This window comes from Psittacula echo, assembly GCF_963264785.1.
Source record: "Psittacula echo genome assembly, chromosome: 24".
NCBI lineage: Eukaryota > Metazoa > Chordata > Aves > Psittaciformes > Psittacidae > Psittacula > Psittacula echo.
The window spans coordinates 1,304,171-1,319,804 of record NC_137759.1 but is presented as its reverse complement, the minus strand read 5'-3'; the positions used below and the strand labels follow the sequence as shown (position 1 = coordinate 1,319,804).

The 15,634-nt window shown below is 47.8% G+C and overlaps 1 protein-coding gene across 1 annotated transcript; it reads right to left on the bottom strand.

Moving 5' to 3' along the window:
* Positions 1 to 8,793: 8,793 nt before the first annotated feature.
* On the bottom strand, positions 8,794 to 13,831 carry KLHL26 (kelch like family member 26). Its single transcript, XM_080633997.1, has 2 exons — positions 13,714 to 13,831; positions 8,794 to 10,628 (listed from the first exon to the last, which is right to left on the bottom strand). The coding sequence occupies exon 2, from the start codon at positions 10,622 to 10,624 to the stop codon at positions 9,047 to 9,049; it is 1,578 nt and encodes a 525-aa protein (XP_080490123.1). The 5' UTR covers positions 10,625 to 10,628; positions 13,714 to 13,831; the 3' UTR covers positions 8,794 to 9,046.
* Positions 13,832 to 15,634: the final 1,803 nt, after the last annotated feature.

Sequence of the window (15,634 nt, the reverse complement as noted above, 5' to 3'; positions counted from 1 at the left end):
GTAAACTCTCAATTTTACATGTTCTTCTTCTATCTAAGCTCCCTCAGAGTTTTGCTGCCTTGGGTTAGAGGAGGTTTTCCCTCTGGATGGAGCAGTGCGTGCAACAGGGAAAGAAAGGGAGGGGAAAACAAGCTATGCATTCATTAGCAAGTCTTTTAGAACAAGCAGCAGTTCTTACACTGCCTCTTAGAAGCATGGAATCCCAGCCTGGTTTGGGTTGGAAGGGACCGTCCAGCTCCAACCCCTGCCATGGGCAGGGACACCTTCCCCTAGAGCAGCTTGCTCTAGGTTGTGTCCAGCCTGGCCTTGAACACTGCCAGGGATGGGGCATTCCTCCTGCAAGATAAGCAAAGCTCATACCCGCCCAGCAGAAATCTGGTACCAAGATCCCAAATCAAGTCCTGATTCCTGGAAAAGGTTCAGGAGCCGGACACCCTCCTGTTTCCCTGCTGCTCAGGTGTGATGTCCAGCGAAGCAGAAGCTGAGCCTGCGGCTGTGTTCTAAGCTACCAGAACAAACCAGAGCCAAGTTCCGATGCAGACACGTCCCTGCTGCGAGGGGAGCAGCAGTTCCAGGGAGTACCGCCGGGTTGGAACACAGGCCGAGGCTGCTAAGCCATTGATTCCAGCTGTGCTAACATCAGGTGGGTGCAGAGCGCTGTGATGTGCAGGACACAGGCATTAGGCAGTAATAAATCCTGCTTCCCAACACCCACATGGTGCCCTTTACACTTTCCTTTTTACAAAGCACCAGTAAATCAAGTGGACGCTCTGGGTTTTGGTGCATCACTCTGGCCTCGAGCAGTGCTCACTCCAGTAACCAAACCCTGTCATGGCAAGAGCAAAGAAATGAAGCTCCACACTCACTTCCATTGCTGATCGCTCCGGTGCCTTGGTTCTCTCAGTTTACCAGGCATTTAGAAGTATTTCCTTCCCCATAAAATAAGAGATTATAATTAACCGCCGCTGCAAGGCTGTTGGAGATGGATGGGTGAGACTCGCTTCAACGGTCAAGATTAGCATTAGCCACAAAGTCATGTCCTACCCTAAATTCTCGTTGCCAACTTGCACTTCCAAGTTTATAATGTGGTATGAGATACCATCGCACAAAGCAGAGCTGGGCCTGAAAGCTCATCCAGGCCCTGGCAGGCTCAGCCCTTCCTCTGTCATTCCTGACAGATGTTAGTCTAACCACTTCTTGCATTTTCCACCAGGAATAAACAACCGGAATGCATATTCAGTTAGATACCCTCGAGCTGTGTACATGAACAGCGCATGACCTGCAGAGTTGGCATGTCACGCTAAGAGCATATAAATCACAAAGATTTAGCACGAAGATACCCATCATCCACATTGGTTTTGCTCGAGAAGTGAGATGTTTATAAATAATTTTTGAGTTATCCTGGACTGAATACCATAGGTGGTAATAGCAAACATCTAGAGACCCAGCTGCCGCTCTGCCTCTTGTCTAGCACCGAATGGTGAAGTGCCTAAGATGAAACTTGATAAACTTTCCCCTCTTGGATCTCTTGGAGATTGAAGAGGGTGAAATCTCCCGTCTGATGGCTCCTGGTTTGCAGGGAAGGAACACAGATGGCCATGGGGGCGGGGGGTGACGACTTCCTCCTGTAAGAAGACTCCCTTTTCTTATTGTTTCGCCTGTGCAGCGTTATCAGATGGAATTCCAGTGTGCAACCTGGCCCCGCTCCTGTTCTTAAGCTCTCCCGTTTGAAAGCCGTTTGCGTAACAAACTTCTCTTCAATACAACATTTGTGTTCGCAGAGTTGCTTCTGGAATTTCTCACCCACTTGCAGCTCCACGTTTTGGGCTGTGGGTGGATCTGAGTGGCTGCTAAGTGCATGACCCAGCAGACAATGTAAATCTTGACTGCATTAAGGCATTGGCAAGGAGACATTTCAGGCGGGTGCCAGGTTTCCTCCTTCCTCCACCGAAGGAGATATGCCATGCATCTGACAGAATGATGAGCTCATACCCTTAAGTATTATTTATGTCTTCTGCCGTCTTCACCTTGAGCACATATGGGGCCATGTGAGAACAACTTGATCTCACTAGAAAGCTGCGATGGGATCCCCTGAGACAGCAGTTCTGTCTCCTCCAGCCTTCCAGACACGTTATGAAGAAATTTCTTGTAACTGAGAACCAGAGCTTTGCTGTGAAGCAAACAAAGAGGCGTTGGAAGACCGGGCTGTTGTGTTCACATCTGCTTTTGTTGCAAACAGCTCCTTACTGAGCAACCTGCACCCAGAGCAAGCGGCTTGCAGGGAGGAGCTGGTGTTTACTCAGTGCTTGTTTGTTATCCTCCAGGTCCTTCGGAATTGCTCTGGCAGATGAGATCCAGCTACTTCCGTATTCTCCCTTGGAGGCTTCAGAGGAAGGTGTGAGGTTGAACAATTTACACAACAGCAGACAGCAGGAGACTGTGCCCTCATCCACAAAGAAGCCGACTTCTTTTTGCTTACAGATACAAAGGTTTTGATCTCTCACTTCTAACTGTTGTTCCTGTTGGCATTCCCATTATCCTCAGAGAAGAATATCCTGTGTGAAGCCCACAGAGTCCCTACTTCCAACACTGTTCTGAACGGAGCTCTGAATTGTGCTTTCAGTAGGAGAAAGTGCTCTTGTTTCACTTAGGATTTGTGACCATTTCTTTACTTGAAGCTGTCCTTGTTTCCAGAGGAGAGATAAAAGCACCTGAATTACTCTCTCTACACTACTCATTGAATCTGATGGGCAGTCCAAGCTAACCAAGTGGCAGTCACACACATGGCTTGGTTCTGCTCTCTGTTACCAACATTCCCTTGTCATCCTTCCAGTTTAGTTTCTTTCCCATCCCCTGTAAAACCTAAACTTACAGCGAGCAAACCAACATTGACTGCTCAAAGATACTACTCTCATTTCTACAAGTCACATCTCCTGGTGCTCTGAAATGCTTTGGCAGACACACAGAGGATTCTGTTGCTGATCTTTTTTCCCAGAATTGAGCTCGGCTTCATGCCACACTAATGCAAGAAGTATTACCATGATCCTGAGGTGATGTGGTGAGCTGGTGAGGCAGTAGGCACTTCATGTCTTTCCAAAGATAACACTTGGAAGGCAGGCAAAGTGTTCTACATGGGTACATTCAGAGTCTGCACTGAAAGGGAGGCACCAGGAGGAATCGTGTGGTTCAGTGAAACAAGCAGGAAGCTGGAAAAGAGTTTTTACTACTGAGAGATTACACCATTGCAAATCGAATTGTAGAGCAGACAGAGAAGCATGGCTGAGAGCAGGATGTTTTCTTCCACAGCTGCCTGTCGAATCCAACTGCAGAGAATTTGGTGACATTCTATACATAAAGTAGCAGAAAAAAATTTTCTTTCAAGGTCTCATGGTTCAGCTTCAGAGATATGCTGGAAGGGTCACAAGGAACAGATTTACATCCATACAAACCCCATCCAGACGGGTTTGTAGACATTTCCTTAATGCTCGTGTATAACAAACAGCTACAGGGAAGGCAACAATACCTGGTGTGAAATGGCACGATGCCCAGGCCTTGTCCTGCTCTCTCCTCCTATTGCAGAAACACAAAGCAGCAGATTTTCATGCTGAAAGTAGTAAAAAAAAGAGAAGGCTCTAAGGGTGAAGGAGAATTCTGTGTGGTTTTCCTAGGAGGCTTCCCAGAGTCAACCACCTGCCTACTCCTCTTCACATCCCAGTGCAAAACCAACCCTCTGCTATTTCCATGCCCTAGGACGGTTGTCTACTTGCAAGTTAAAGGCTCAATTTTCATACCAAAGGTAATAAGAAAACTCTAAGGGTGAAGGAGAATTCAGCGGGGGTGGGGGGAGGGGGTTGCAGGTACAGTCATTGTTGCATGAAAACCCAACATACAGTCAGACAAACCAGCTGAAAACCAACTGAGCATCTGGCCTGGGATGGAAGGTGCTGTGCTCATGTGTGTTCATGGACACGTTTCTAGGTTAATGCTACCAACAGAAGCGGGAAGGAGAGGATCCCTCCTCCCTCCTCGTCTGTGCAGCCCCACACAAAGCAGAGGAAGGCTGCTGCAAGCAGCATGGGATGGCTGCCCCAGCCTGCTCAACCCATGGGCTTGCATGTGGAGAGAATCTCTGCACATCCAAGGACCAAACCTGACCCCCTTCCATGATACATGCCCTGATTTTCCTAAGAAATAGCAAGTAGACGCTTTTGGCATAAGATTTCACCATCCAAGAACCCGAAAACATGCAAAATTCAGGTCCAGACATGCTAACTGCACTGCAAGGCAAGCTTTCCTCTTCCAAACCTCAGGGAAATTCATACATTCCTTCTAAATCCAGTTGTAAACCACTGTCCTTAAGGCACTAATACTGAATGCAAGTACTGATACTGCCAAAGAGTAAAATTGCATCTGAAAGAGGATCACATGTTTATACATAACCCCAGGCCACAGTGGGGGGGAGAGAAGGATGTAGTTAAAGCAAACTTTGAGACACATCTGATTACAAACATCAGCAAGCGGATGTAACACACTTTGTAGTGCATTTTCAAAGCATTATGAATGGAAGATACACATCCAAACTATCCACCTCAGCTAAAAGGGTAAATCCTGCTCCAGGTCCTGCAGTGTTAACGAAGTGCAGCTCCAGTGGCTGTAGAGGAAGGCTGCAGCCCCCGAGCAGCGGAGCCAGACGCAGACTGGCCAGGGGCCTGCACTAACAGCCAGGAAAGAGGTCGTTTTATCAGAAGCCATAAACCAGTTTCTAGCTAATTGTGTGACAGGGGCCTGGGTGTGAAACAGCAACGGCAGTGCCCCCGGGACCCAGCCCAGAACCTTTGATTTCCTTTATAAAACCTCTGGAAAGCTTTTCCTCGAGCAACTTTTCCGTTTTCCATTGCAAACTGCAGACACTGCTCTGATGCTGCCCTCCTGCAGCTCCCCCCCCTTGCTCCCTGCTCCAGCTTTACCCTTTGTCTCACAATCTGAGGCTGATTTCAGGTTGTGCAGCTGAACCAGCAGCTGTTTCCAAGCAGAAAGCACATTCTGTGTTCACTTTATGGAACGTTCAGTGTTGGAGCAGATGAAACTGTACCTGCCCCACCAATGAATTCTAAAACTTCCCTGTAAAACTCTACCTAAAGTTGAAATAGTCAACTGAAAAGTGCCAGATTTGTGTTACTGGAGCTCAGTTTGGAAAGAGATAACAAAAGTTCAGGAGTCTGTGGGATGCTCCTGTGCCTACTCACCATTAAAATGCAGAGGAGAATCTAAGCTGTCTCTGTAAAAAACTAACTCCAAGGGAGAGATGTCTGTGTGATATATAGATACTCCCAGGTGAAACTCAAGATAGCTGAGCCCTCTGCGGAAGGCAAGGCTGACCTGACGTGCCAACACACCCAGGACAGACTCTGGATTTATTCAGCCACATTCACTTTTCCTGGTGCTCAAGTCACAAGCGATGAAATCTCATTCATTTATGTGAGCAACTGGAAGATTTATTGTAAATAAAGTTCTGCACATTACACAACTGGCTAAAAATCATAATTAGAGTTGCACTGGGGAACATGTTTTATTTCTTCTGACAGCAGTCTGGCTTCAATAAGCCCAGCATGATAAATGGCCCAAAAGTTTGCGGAGTTTCGGCAACTAAAGACCTTATCACAGCCATGGAAGTGGAAACGTCTGACGAGGTTTGATGTGGCTTGCGAGAGGTCCCGAGCACTTCTCCTGCACAGCATCACTTTCCAGCAGCACCAGGGCACAAGGAGCTGGAGGCAGCGCCTGCATTCCCTGTAAATCAAAGGGATTTTCCGCTGCTGTTCAACTTCCCAGACCCTGGTGCGAGCGCGAGGACACGTCTGCGGGAATTAGCGCGGTTCTAGGATAGGCAGGAATGACAGTCGGACTGCCGAGCCGACAGACCCTCTGGAAGAGGGTCAATGACACCATTAATAGGATGCAGACATTCCCAATCTCTGGCTAGTCTGCGCCCTGCCAAAAGCTCCAGTGCTTGCTTGCTTTATAGTTTTAAGTACAATTTCAGGCCCATAAAACATCAGAGAAGACAGAAGCTATTATCCTGGCCATGACAGGAGTCCCTAATGGGACATGCATACTCTGCACATACCTAGAACTAGTGATGCTGGGCTTTTACTGCTCCCCATCTGTTCAAGGGTATTTTAGAATGTACCAAATCAGGTTTACCCCAATAACATTTATTGCTGCCCTGAGACTACTGACTGACTCCGAGTGCAATCAGACATTTATCTGCCTTTGCTCACTCTGAAGAGAGAAGCCCAGTCACCTTGTTATGTGGGGCATCCTCTGAAGGGTTCTCTCCAACCCAGCCACGGAGCTGGAGGTATTTATGTGAAACCCCTCTTGCCATAGAGCTAAAGAATCAAACCCAGTTGCTCTTCTGCTAACAGAGAGGTTCTGCACAGACCAGCCCAGAGCCACGTACCTCAGAGGGCGAAACAAACTTTATTATCAATGGGGATGATACACACTGCCACAAGTATTTTAGTCAGTCTCTGCTAAATTTAGAACAGCTAGAATATTTCCAGCTAACATTATGAAAAATAATTATTTATACTGCTATAAAAAGAACATTCCAGTAGCAGGGAGAGGTGGTGAGCGGCAATGCTCTGCCACAACGGTGAAGGAATCTGGAAGCCTTTCCCAGCTCCTGCTCCGCAGTGCCAGGGACTGGGAATGCTCGTTCCAGGCTGGCTTGCTGCACAGCAGGTGACAGTTGGTCTGTTTATTCAGTACAGTTCCAGAACAGCTTTGGGAATCCTCCCATCTCCAGAGCCACCATTCCGATAGGAATGATACAGAGGTTAGGTTTTGTTTTGCAAGGCTCACCTTAACATTGAGCCCGAACACACTCCTTCGTCATTCTCAAGGACCTTTCCTTTTCCTCCCTTTCCCTCGAGACACACACAAACATACCTCAGAAGCAGTTTCCTTGCGAAGAGATGCCCCCTCCGGTCACAGCGGGGTTCTCCGGTTCTGATGTGGCTCATGAGCACTAGAGCTGCCCGTTCTATGAGAGAACCCCCAAAGCATCAACTGCTGCCACAGGAATCCTTCTGATAAGAAAAATTAAATGAAATAGAGAAGAATACCCAAGGATTTCAGGAAGGCAATGATGAAGGAATGACACACTCAGAAGAGGATTAATCATATTTGACAAACAGGAAAGCGCGTAATCTCCCAATTGTTACTACCTTAAGAAAATACCCTTTTAATAAACATATGGAAGCATTAAAACAAAGGAAAATGCATTATTTTGTAACTTTGAGGCTTGTATCGAGTTACATTTGATCCCTTCAAAACTTGCTTGATCTGCCAAGGCTGTTGTGCAGCGTTTCTCGCTTCTGCGCCAGACTGAACGAACAGAGAATGGAGTGAATTAACTGCCTGAGAGCTGGAGCACAGCCTCCAGCATCCAACAACGAGCACCTTCCATGGATTTATTATTGCAAACCAGCAGACAGATAGGAGCAGATGAAACTATGCATTGTTTTAGCCTAAATTTAGACTCTAAACCGAGAGAGGATGTCTCCTCCCCGCACCATAGCCAAAGGTGCTTTGATTTCATTATTAAATGTCTCTGTGTGAATCTGTGGTATGGAGTTCATGCTTTACACAGGCCTGCTCAAGCAAAACAGACATTACATATTGTCTCTAAAGAGTTACAGCACAGTATTTATTCAACAGCAGAATGCAAGTTTGTCTAAAAAGAAGGCTGCATACATCGAAATCAAACTTGTTTGGGTACAAACACAGCCCTTGGAACAGAAAACCTCATAAAAGGAGAAACCTTCCATTTATTAATTGGTCAAATGAATTAGAAAAAATGGCTTGGAGGAAAGTTCAGGAAGGAACCGAACTCTGTGCAGCAAACACAGATGTCACAAAAATGACAGAGTCATCTTCAAATTAATCTCTTCATTTAAAATACCCACTAGCAACAACAACAACAAACCCCATTCCACTTTGACTTCCATCACGTTACGATGCCAAGTAGCTTATTGACAAGTCAAGGGAGAAAACCTTCAAGCTTCTGAAGAAGTAGCACCCACCCCTTTTCCTGTACAAAAGGAGTTTGGATGAACACATATTGGTGGCAAGGCAAAGGCAGCAGGACCCAAAACAGAGCCTTCTGGGTGCTGTCTGGGGCGCAGCCCAGCCGAGCAGCCGCAGCTCTTATTGCCAGGGCAGCCAAATTCTTGGCACTCATAAGGAAAAGAATCCTGCTCATTTGTACATAATCCAGCTATTGACATGGCTTTAGGGTGGCAAACACTGAATGCCCCAGGTAAGGGAGAACTTCTGGACTAGAGGATCATGCTGCTGTCTGGAGGGGGTGAGGAAGGGATCTGGAATCGCAGTGTGATCCAAGCAGTGAAGAACCAACGGAGACCAGAGGTGTGCAGAGCTAAGTATTCCCCTTTGAAAAGGAGAAAGAAACCCAAAAAGTCACCTTTGAAAAGCAAGAATCTGCTTTCCTGATCCAAGCACCTGAGCTCCTGGAGCTCCCACTGTCCTGTTATTGCTTCTGGAGGTCAGTGTGTTTTACAGCTTTTGGTTTGTTTGTTTGCTAAAAAAAAAAACAAAGAAGCGACATCCATTTTTGGAGCTATTAATACAAAAATCACACCTGAACTCTGTTGAACATCCCCCAGTCCCCAGTGCCCCCTGAGCTGGCCATGGTTTGCAATGTGGAATATTGTTACAAATATGAAAAGTTGGCAAAATGCACCCCCATCCAACCAGGAAAAAAAAAGGAAGAGAAAAGCTTTTTCCAGCTGTAACATCTGTTAAGTCTAACTAGCTGACAAGTGCTTCTGATGGAACACGCTTGCCAGAACACTACAGAAGAGGAGGAGGGACTTTATGGAGGAGGGAACACAAGCTATTTTTCTCCTTCCCTCACCCACAAAATGCACAATACCATTTGCAAACAACAAAGGAACAACACAGCATCTGATCACATGCAACACGAGGCAATTTCAGGGGCTGACGCCGTCGCACGGAGTTATCTCTGGGTCATTCCCTGCGGCAGGATAACGGGAGCACATGCTATCCCAGCAAAAGACTCTGGGAAATGTAGGTCCCTTTCCCATTCATCAGTTTCTGTGTTATACACCTGCACAATGCTGGTGACATTGTTCAGATGCCAATTGTACCCTCCTACAATATAAATCTTTTTTTCTAGTAAACAACAGCCTGCTTCCGACTGCCCTGCGCGCATCGGGCTCACCGTGGTCCATTGGTCTGTTTCAGGCACATAATATTCCACAGCCAAAACATCAAAACAACGGTCAACATGGTCCATGCGGCCTCCCAAAGCATAAATCCTGCTATTTGCACTGACCATGGCATGCAGAACTCTGGGCTCATTCATCGGGGTTTTAAACTCCCACTGATCCACGGTGGGGTCATAGCAGTGCAGGGCTTTCTTGTCTTCCACCGAGATGCCGTACCCACCTGAGATGTACAACTTGCCTCCTACCGTGGCTCCCGCGTGCCCCCACGTCCTGCGTTTCAGGGAGCACACGTAGGTCCACTCGTTATTTTGGGGGCAATACTTCTCCACAGAGGCCAGGCTCCCCGAGCGGTTCCTCCCACCGGTGGCGTACACCATGCCATGCAGGACATTGAGCTGGAACTGGATCCTGCTCTCCTGCATGGCCTGGATGCGCAGCCACTGGTTCAGGTGCGGATCGTAGCGGTAGCAGATGTCCACAGCTCCCTCCCCGCTCCGGTACTGCAGGTGCTGCCCTCCAACGATGTAGACGAAGTTGTCAAGCACGGCCACGCAGGAGTGGCTGCTGCCCACCTCCATCTCCGTCAGCTCCTTGAACTGCCGCACGCTGGCATCCGGCAGGTAGTAGACCTTGCAGCTCACAGTGCGGTCGTTGTCAGTGTAGGGAGTGCCACCGAAGGTGATGAGGGACAGGACATCCGAGCGGATGGTGGTGCGAGGGGACTGCATCTCATGCTGCCGAAAGGGCAGGATCTGGTAGTTGAATGCCTCCAGCAGATACTGCCGGCACAAGACATCTTCCACCATGATGTCCAAGGTCTGGACACTGTCCACCAGCTCCGAGGACTTCATCAGCGGGAAGCGGATGTGGCAGAGGACCTGGCTGGCGTTGGCACGACGGGTTGGGTCATACTGCAGCCACCGGACGGCGGCACGGAAGAGATCTATTTCACTGCAGCTTTTCAGCTTATTGCTCTGCAAGAAGAAAACAAGGCGCTCCAGGGGCAGGTGGAGGAAATCCTCTTCCTCAGAGATCTGGAGGAAATGCCTAAAAGTGAATGCATCTACTGATTCCTTCAAGGATGCGAGGCTGAAGGTGGTGGCCATCTGCCCGATATTGAGACACGTTTCTACGCTCATGGCAGACTTCAGGAATTCTTCGCAGAGCTCCACGACAGGCACCATCTGGAGGAAGACAGCAGCTCCCAGCACATCCTGAATGCAGTCAAGATCAAGAGTCACTTCAGCGCTGTACGCAAAGTCTATAATGTGCTTCAGTCCTTTTGCAGATAGACCTTTCAGTTCAATCACATCTTGGCTGGCTTCTCTCATCCCACCTGCAAACATTGCCCTGGGGGTCAAGAACACAAAGATTTCACCCCCTTTTAAATACAGGTAAAATGATGCATCATTTCAGAATTGTATTTTATTCTTTTAAACCATCTTGATTCCCTCAGGGAGGATGCGGAGGGAGGGGAATAAATCAAGGCTAAATCTCTAAAAGGCAGGAGAAATTAAGAGTATGCAGTTTCTTACATAAAGCTTGCATAAACACTGCACTGAGAAGTAATATCAGCTACCGTAAAGTTACGGTTTTCAATCCTGTGGCAGCATAATTAAGAGTGGACCACGGGACAAAGCTTCAGGAAGTGGGTAGAGCTACCAGAGCAGGGAGTGCAATACGCTGGACACCAAGGAATCCGTGATACTCAACAACCAAAGGAGACCACGGGATCTGCACCAGCAGAGGTTGGTAACCAGACCCTAAAGAGTTCCAGTGTTCAGGAAATGTGAGCACAAAGAAGGAATAACTTGTGTTTAGGAGGTCAGCGACCCTCTGAGCTTGCCTGCGGCACTGCCATCACTTAGCCTGTTCTATCCTAGGCTGGCTATAGAATCCAGCTAGTGCAGATGCAACACATCTAATGGTAATCACAAGAGAACCTCCCCACCAGGGTTCAACCCCAGCACCTTAAGTAAATAGGGAAATAGGAGTTGTAGCCACTTCAGAATCCTCTGTCATGTTGCAGCACGACGGCAGGGGGCTAGCAGGCAATTAGAAAACAAGGAGAAAAACAAGATTCTGTTCGAGCACAGCTGCAAGCACATCAGTTGACCAGGCCACGCAGAGATTAGGCCCTAGATCACCTCCTTGGGAGGCTTCTAAATTCCACAGGAAGCACATACCACGCCAGGGCCTGATGCAGACATCTCATAAACCATGCTGCTGGAGCAGTGCTGCGTTTCCCAGCACTGGGGCCTGCGGGCGTGATGAGGACACAACTGCATATTGGGATTTTATACAGTGACATTCAATTTCAGCAGGTTTTGTTACAGATGGGTAGCCTGGGGGCAATGGTTGTGCTCTGGGTAGCATTGGACAAGCAGTAGCAGAGCAGTCCTGGAGGAAGCCGAAGTTAAAGCAGGCTGCTGGAAGACCGGCTCCAGGGAGCTGCAGCAGCCACTGCCATCGTGCACACACCACAGCAAGGCTGCAGGCTGTCGCACAAAGACCTTCTGAATTGCTGGCAGCTGCCTGCACATTTGGAACTGGGTTTTCCATCGATAACCCACTCTCTTCCATCAGAAAGGTAAATCCATTCTGAGGGCAGTGTCGTTAGAGCTGCTTTAGGAAGCTGTAGTGACTCTAAGGTGCAAATTAGGCAGAAAAAGTGCTGAATGGACCCTGCCCTTCTGCATCGATACAGGAATAAAGGAATATCTTGGGAACACTGTCACAAGACAGGAGTTCCAAATTTCCTGTCCAAACCTGCCGCCGTCCAGCATAAGCCTAAGAAATCCTAAATGACCTAAATGAGGAAATACCTGCATATGAAATCAGCTCTCCGTAACCGGGTGACCAGGAATCCTGTTCACAATTATTTGTCCATACAGCAGATGAGAGCGTTCTGCTAAAATCCCTCTGTGTATCCCATGTCCCAGAACAGCACGCTGCCCTGATCCCTCGCCCCAAGGGGTGTGCAGACACATGTGTGCTCGTGCACTAGCTACACAGAGCTGAGCATGCAGAAAGAGAAGCGTTATTGTTGCCACGATGAAGACAAAGTGGAATGCAATTCCTTTAAGAAGCGTTACGGTTCTAAAATGCTGATTATTATATAAAGGCCTCAATTTCACTCTTTTCCTCCCCTCCCTCTCTGCATAAAACCAGAGTATTTTCAAAAGCTAGATTATTCTGCCATTGTTCCCCAGGACAACCTTCCTTAGCACCACAGAAGTTATAACAAGAAACCTACTCAGCAATTACATTTTGACAGGGAAAACACACTAGCAGTGGCACTGCATACAGCATTTATGAATACAAATAGTGCTATTAGCATTTGGTGGGAGATCAGCTCCATGGTTAATTGCATGCCTGGTAGAGAGAGTGATAAGCTTGGAGGGTTTATGTTACCAAAGGGAGAGAAGGGAACAGCCTAGAAAATGTGTGTACAGGAGACAGACATCATCAGAGCAGCTGAAGAAGCAGACCAAGGGATACATGAGATACACCAAGGGACACTGAAGTCCCTTGCTTGTGGTTACCTGCTCAGCACACACTTTCTTCTCAGGTCAGGAAGGAATCTACATGGTGAGGGACTGCAAACCCCATTGAACAGCCCTTCCCCACCCGTACCTGTTAAGACCTGCAGTCTCAAACAACCCTCAGGTCGAACGCTCTGCTGTTCTGAACCTTCCTGATACCCTTTGCCTCCAGCATGCTCCTCACTTGATACTGCTCCTGGTGCTGCCAGAAAAGGTTCCTAATTCAATAGAGATGTCATTCCATGCCAGAGAACCATTATAAAAGAGCTTGACAGAGGCAAGATGGATGAATACGTATTTTTGCTTAAGACCAAAGTTCCTGCTCTGCCACTGTCTCACTCTGCATTAACTGCTGAGAACACTCATCTCTGTCCTTCAGTTTTCTACCCCCACAAGATGGGGCAACTCTCCTCTATCTCCTGGGGCTCTGGAGAATGCACACCCGAAACGTTCCACACTCTTCAGCCTGTGAACAGTAATCACTGGGGACAGGTCAGTGGTATTTAAAGACAACAGGAGTGTATTTACAGCAGGCACCATCATTCAATGGGATGACTCATTTCAGAGCCCTCTTGGAAATCACCTCAGGTAGCTCCAAGGCAAAAGCTCCTTTCTTCAGCAGCACCTACCAGGAGGGTTCAGGACCCGGGCTTGAACTTGCATCTTGGCCCAGCGGCTGCAGTCGAACACACCTCCTCTGCATGCAGAGGAACTGGCTCCCCGTGCCTGCAGGTAATCCCACCGACCTCCATGGGGCAAAGCAAACCCCCAAAGGGCTGTGCATGGGGGTGATTCTGGGGTGTGGTGGGAAGGGTTGGGGTGGGGGAGGATGGGGAAACAGAAAACCAATGGGAAAGGTAGAAATGCCTGCTTCCCTGTCAGATTCTCACCTGAAATAGTCACTGCAGGCAGCCAAGACAACTTTATGAACCTGAAACACTTCATTATTTATAGTGAGGATGACATCAAGCAGCTGAGCCTGAGCTCGGAGCGAGGCCAGTCCCTGCAGTAGAGTGGTGCTGTGGCCAGGAGCAGAGAACGTGCATTTCAGGGTGCTGTTCTTGTCAGCCATGCTAAAAACAGAACAAGAGAGACAGGCTGGTTTTAAATTAAAACAATATGTGGTATACCTACAAAGCATGCTGGGGAAGCTCTGTAACGTGAAGCAGTTTGAACACAAATTCCCAGCTCAACAGCCACACAGAACATCATGACATCAGTACCTCAGTTGTATTCCCTTCTCCCAGCACAAAAGAGACTTCCAGGTTTTTACATTACCCTTTCCCACCAGTGACAACCCATCACACTGCAGCACACGTGGCCTTCAGAGACCAGCCAGACACCAGCCAGCGAGGCCAAAACCTCCAACGGACATCAGTGTCCCCACACTACAACTACCCCTGAGCCCACCCTGGCCCTGACTTCAACCACCAAACTGAGTCACAGTTGCTTATTCTTCTCAGCACCTCTCCTGCCTGCAGCTGTTGGATACTCTGTGCTGTCCAAGGACAGCCCTGTTGGCCCTACTGGGTTCTGGCCTTATGCTGGACCCTCATGAGAAGAGCAAAAGCAACGTATTACATAGCACTGGCTGCTCTAAATAACGTCAACTGTTTGAACTGCACTGTAAACAGTCCCCTCCCAGAGTAAATATTTCCTCGGTTTTCCCAAAGCCTCTTGCACATGTTTCCCAGGGCAGAGCATCATTTTTGGATCCACTTGGCCTCAGATGCACTTGTCAGTGAGAAGGCTGCCTTCGGAGGTGAAAGTTAGCAGCATCTCTGCATAAGTGGAAGAGATCTGTTGGATCCTCTGTGCTGCTCTGAAAATAACAACAGTTATGCTGCAGATTTCCCAAGCAAGGGAATAATGGGTCAACTTGCCCTGCCCAAAACAGGCGTCTCACCAAGCGGGGCCCATTCACACCCACAGAAGCATGAAATCCTAAATTCATCGGCAAATTTGGTCCAACTCTGAACTACTTTTCAGGATCAAGATCCAAGGAACACACACAAGCACCAGTATTCAGGATGGGGTTGATGGTTTTGGATGCATCCTGCTATTTGCTTCCTGCATTTTAGGAAATATGTTATGGAAGCATGACATAAATAATCCCAAACAGATCATTCCAAATCTGGAAAGCTGCATTACCTGATCCCAAGTCCAGAGTAAGAGAGTGAGTTTAGTGCTGCACTTAAAGGGTATTATTACTATTACTATTATTATTTTTACCATTATTATTATTATAGGTAGAATATACCAACAAAGCCAAATAAAATAGCACAGAGCCTGGGTCCTGGCGTGCTCGGGGCTGTATGATCCCATCATGTGCTACCAACTGTCCCTAAAAGTTCACCACCTAAACAACAACAAAAGCCACACACAATGGACAACACAAGTAGGTGAGGTCAGAGAAGAGTCAGGGAGATGGGATAACAAAAAAGGGGATGTAAACAATCCTCAAACAATAAGGAACAATGGACAGGACTTGCTGCTTGCCCAACTTATCGGATTGTCATTTCCTGCAAGCTTTAAGAAGAGGCGGGTTAGGGGAAATCTGTGATGTTCATCAGAGCACCCAGAAGGCAGGCGCTATGTGTGAGCAGCTCCAGAGCTCTATGGGATGCTGCAGGATGCAGATAGTGAATCTCTGCAGCCTGTTTCAAAACTCAGGCTTGAGGACGTGCCTCAAAATTCATACTGGGATGCCTGGTACCAGGCATTGTGCTTCTTGCAGTGCAGATCTGAAACTCCTGCCTTCAAGTCAAAGCGTACTAACAAGTCTTAGTTCAGAAATTGGAGCCCAGCTGT

What these genes read in the sequence shown, in the direction of transcription:
- KLHL26 (XM_080633997.1), bottom strand. Translation starts at nt 10,624, where the DNA reads ATGTTTGCAGGTGGGATGAGAGAAGCCAGCCAAGATGTGATTGAACTG.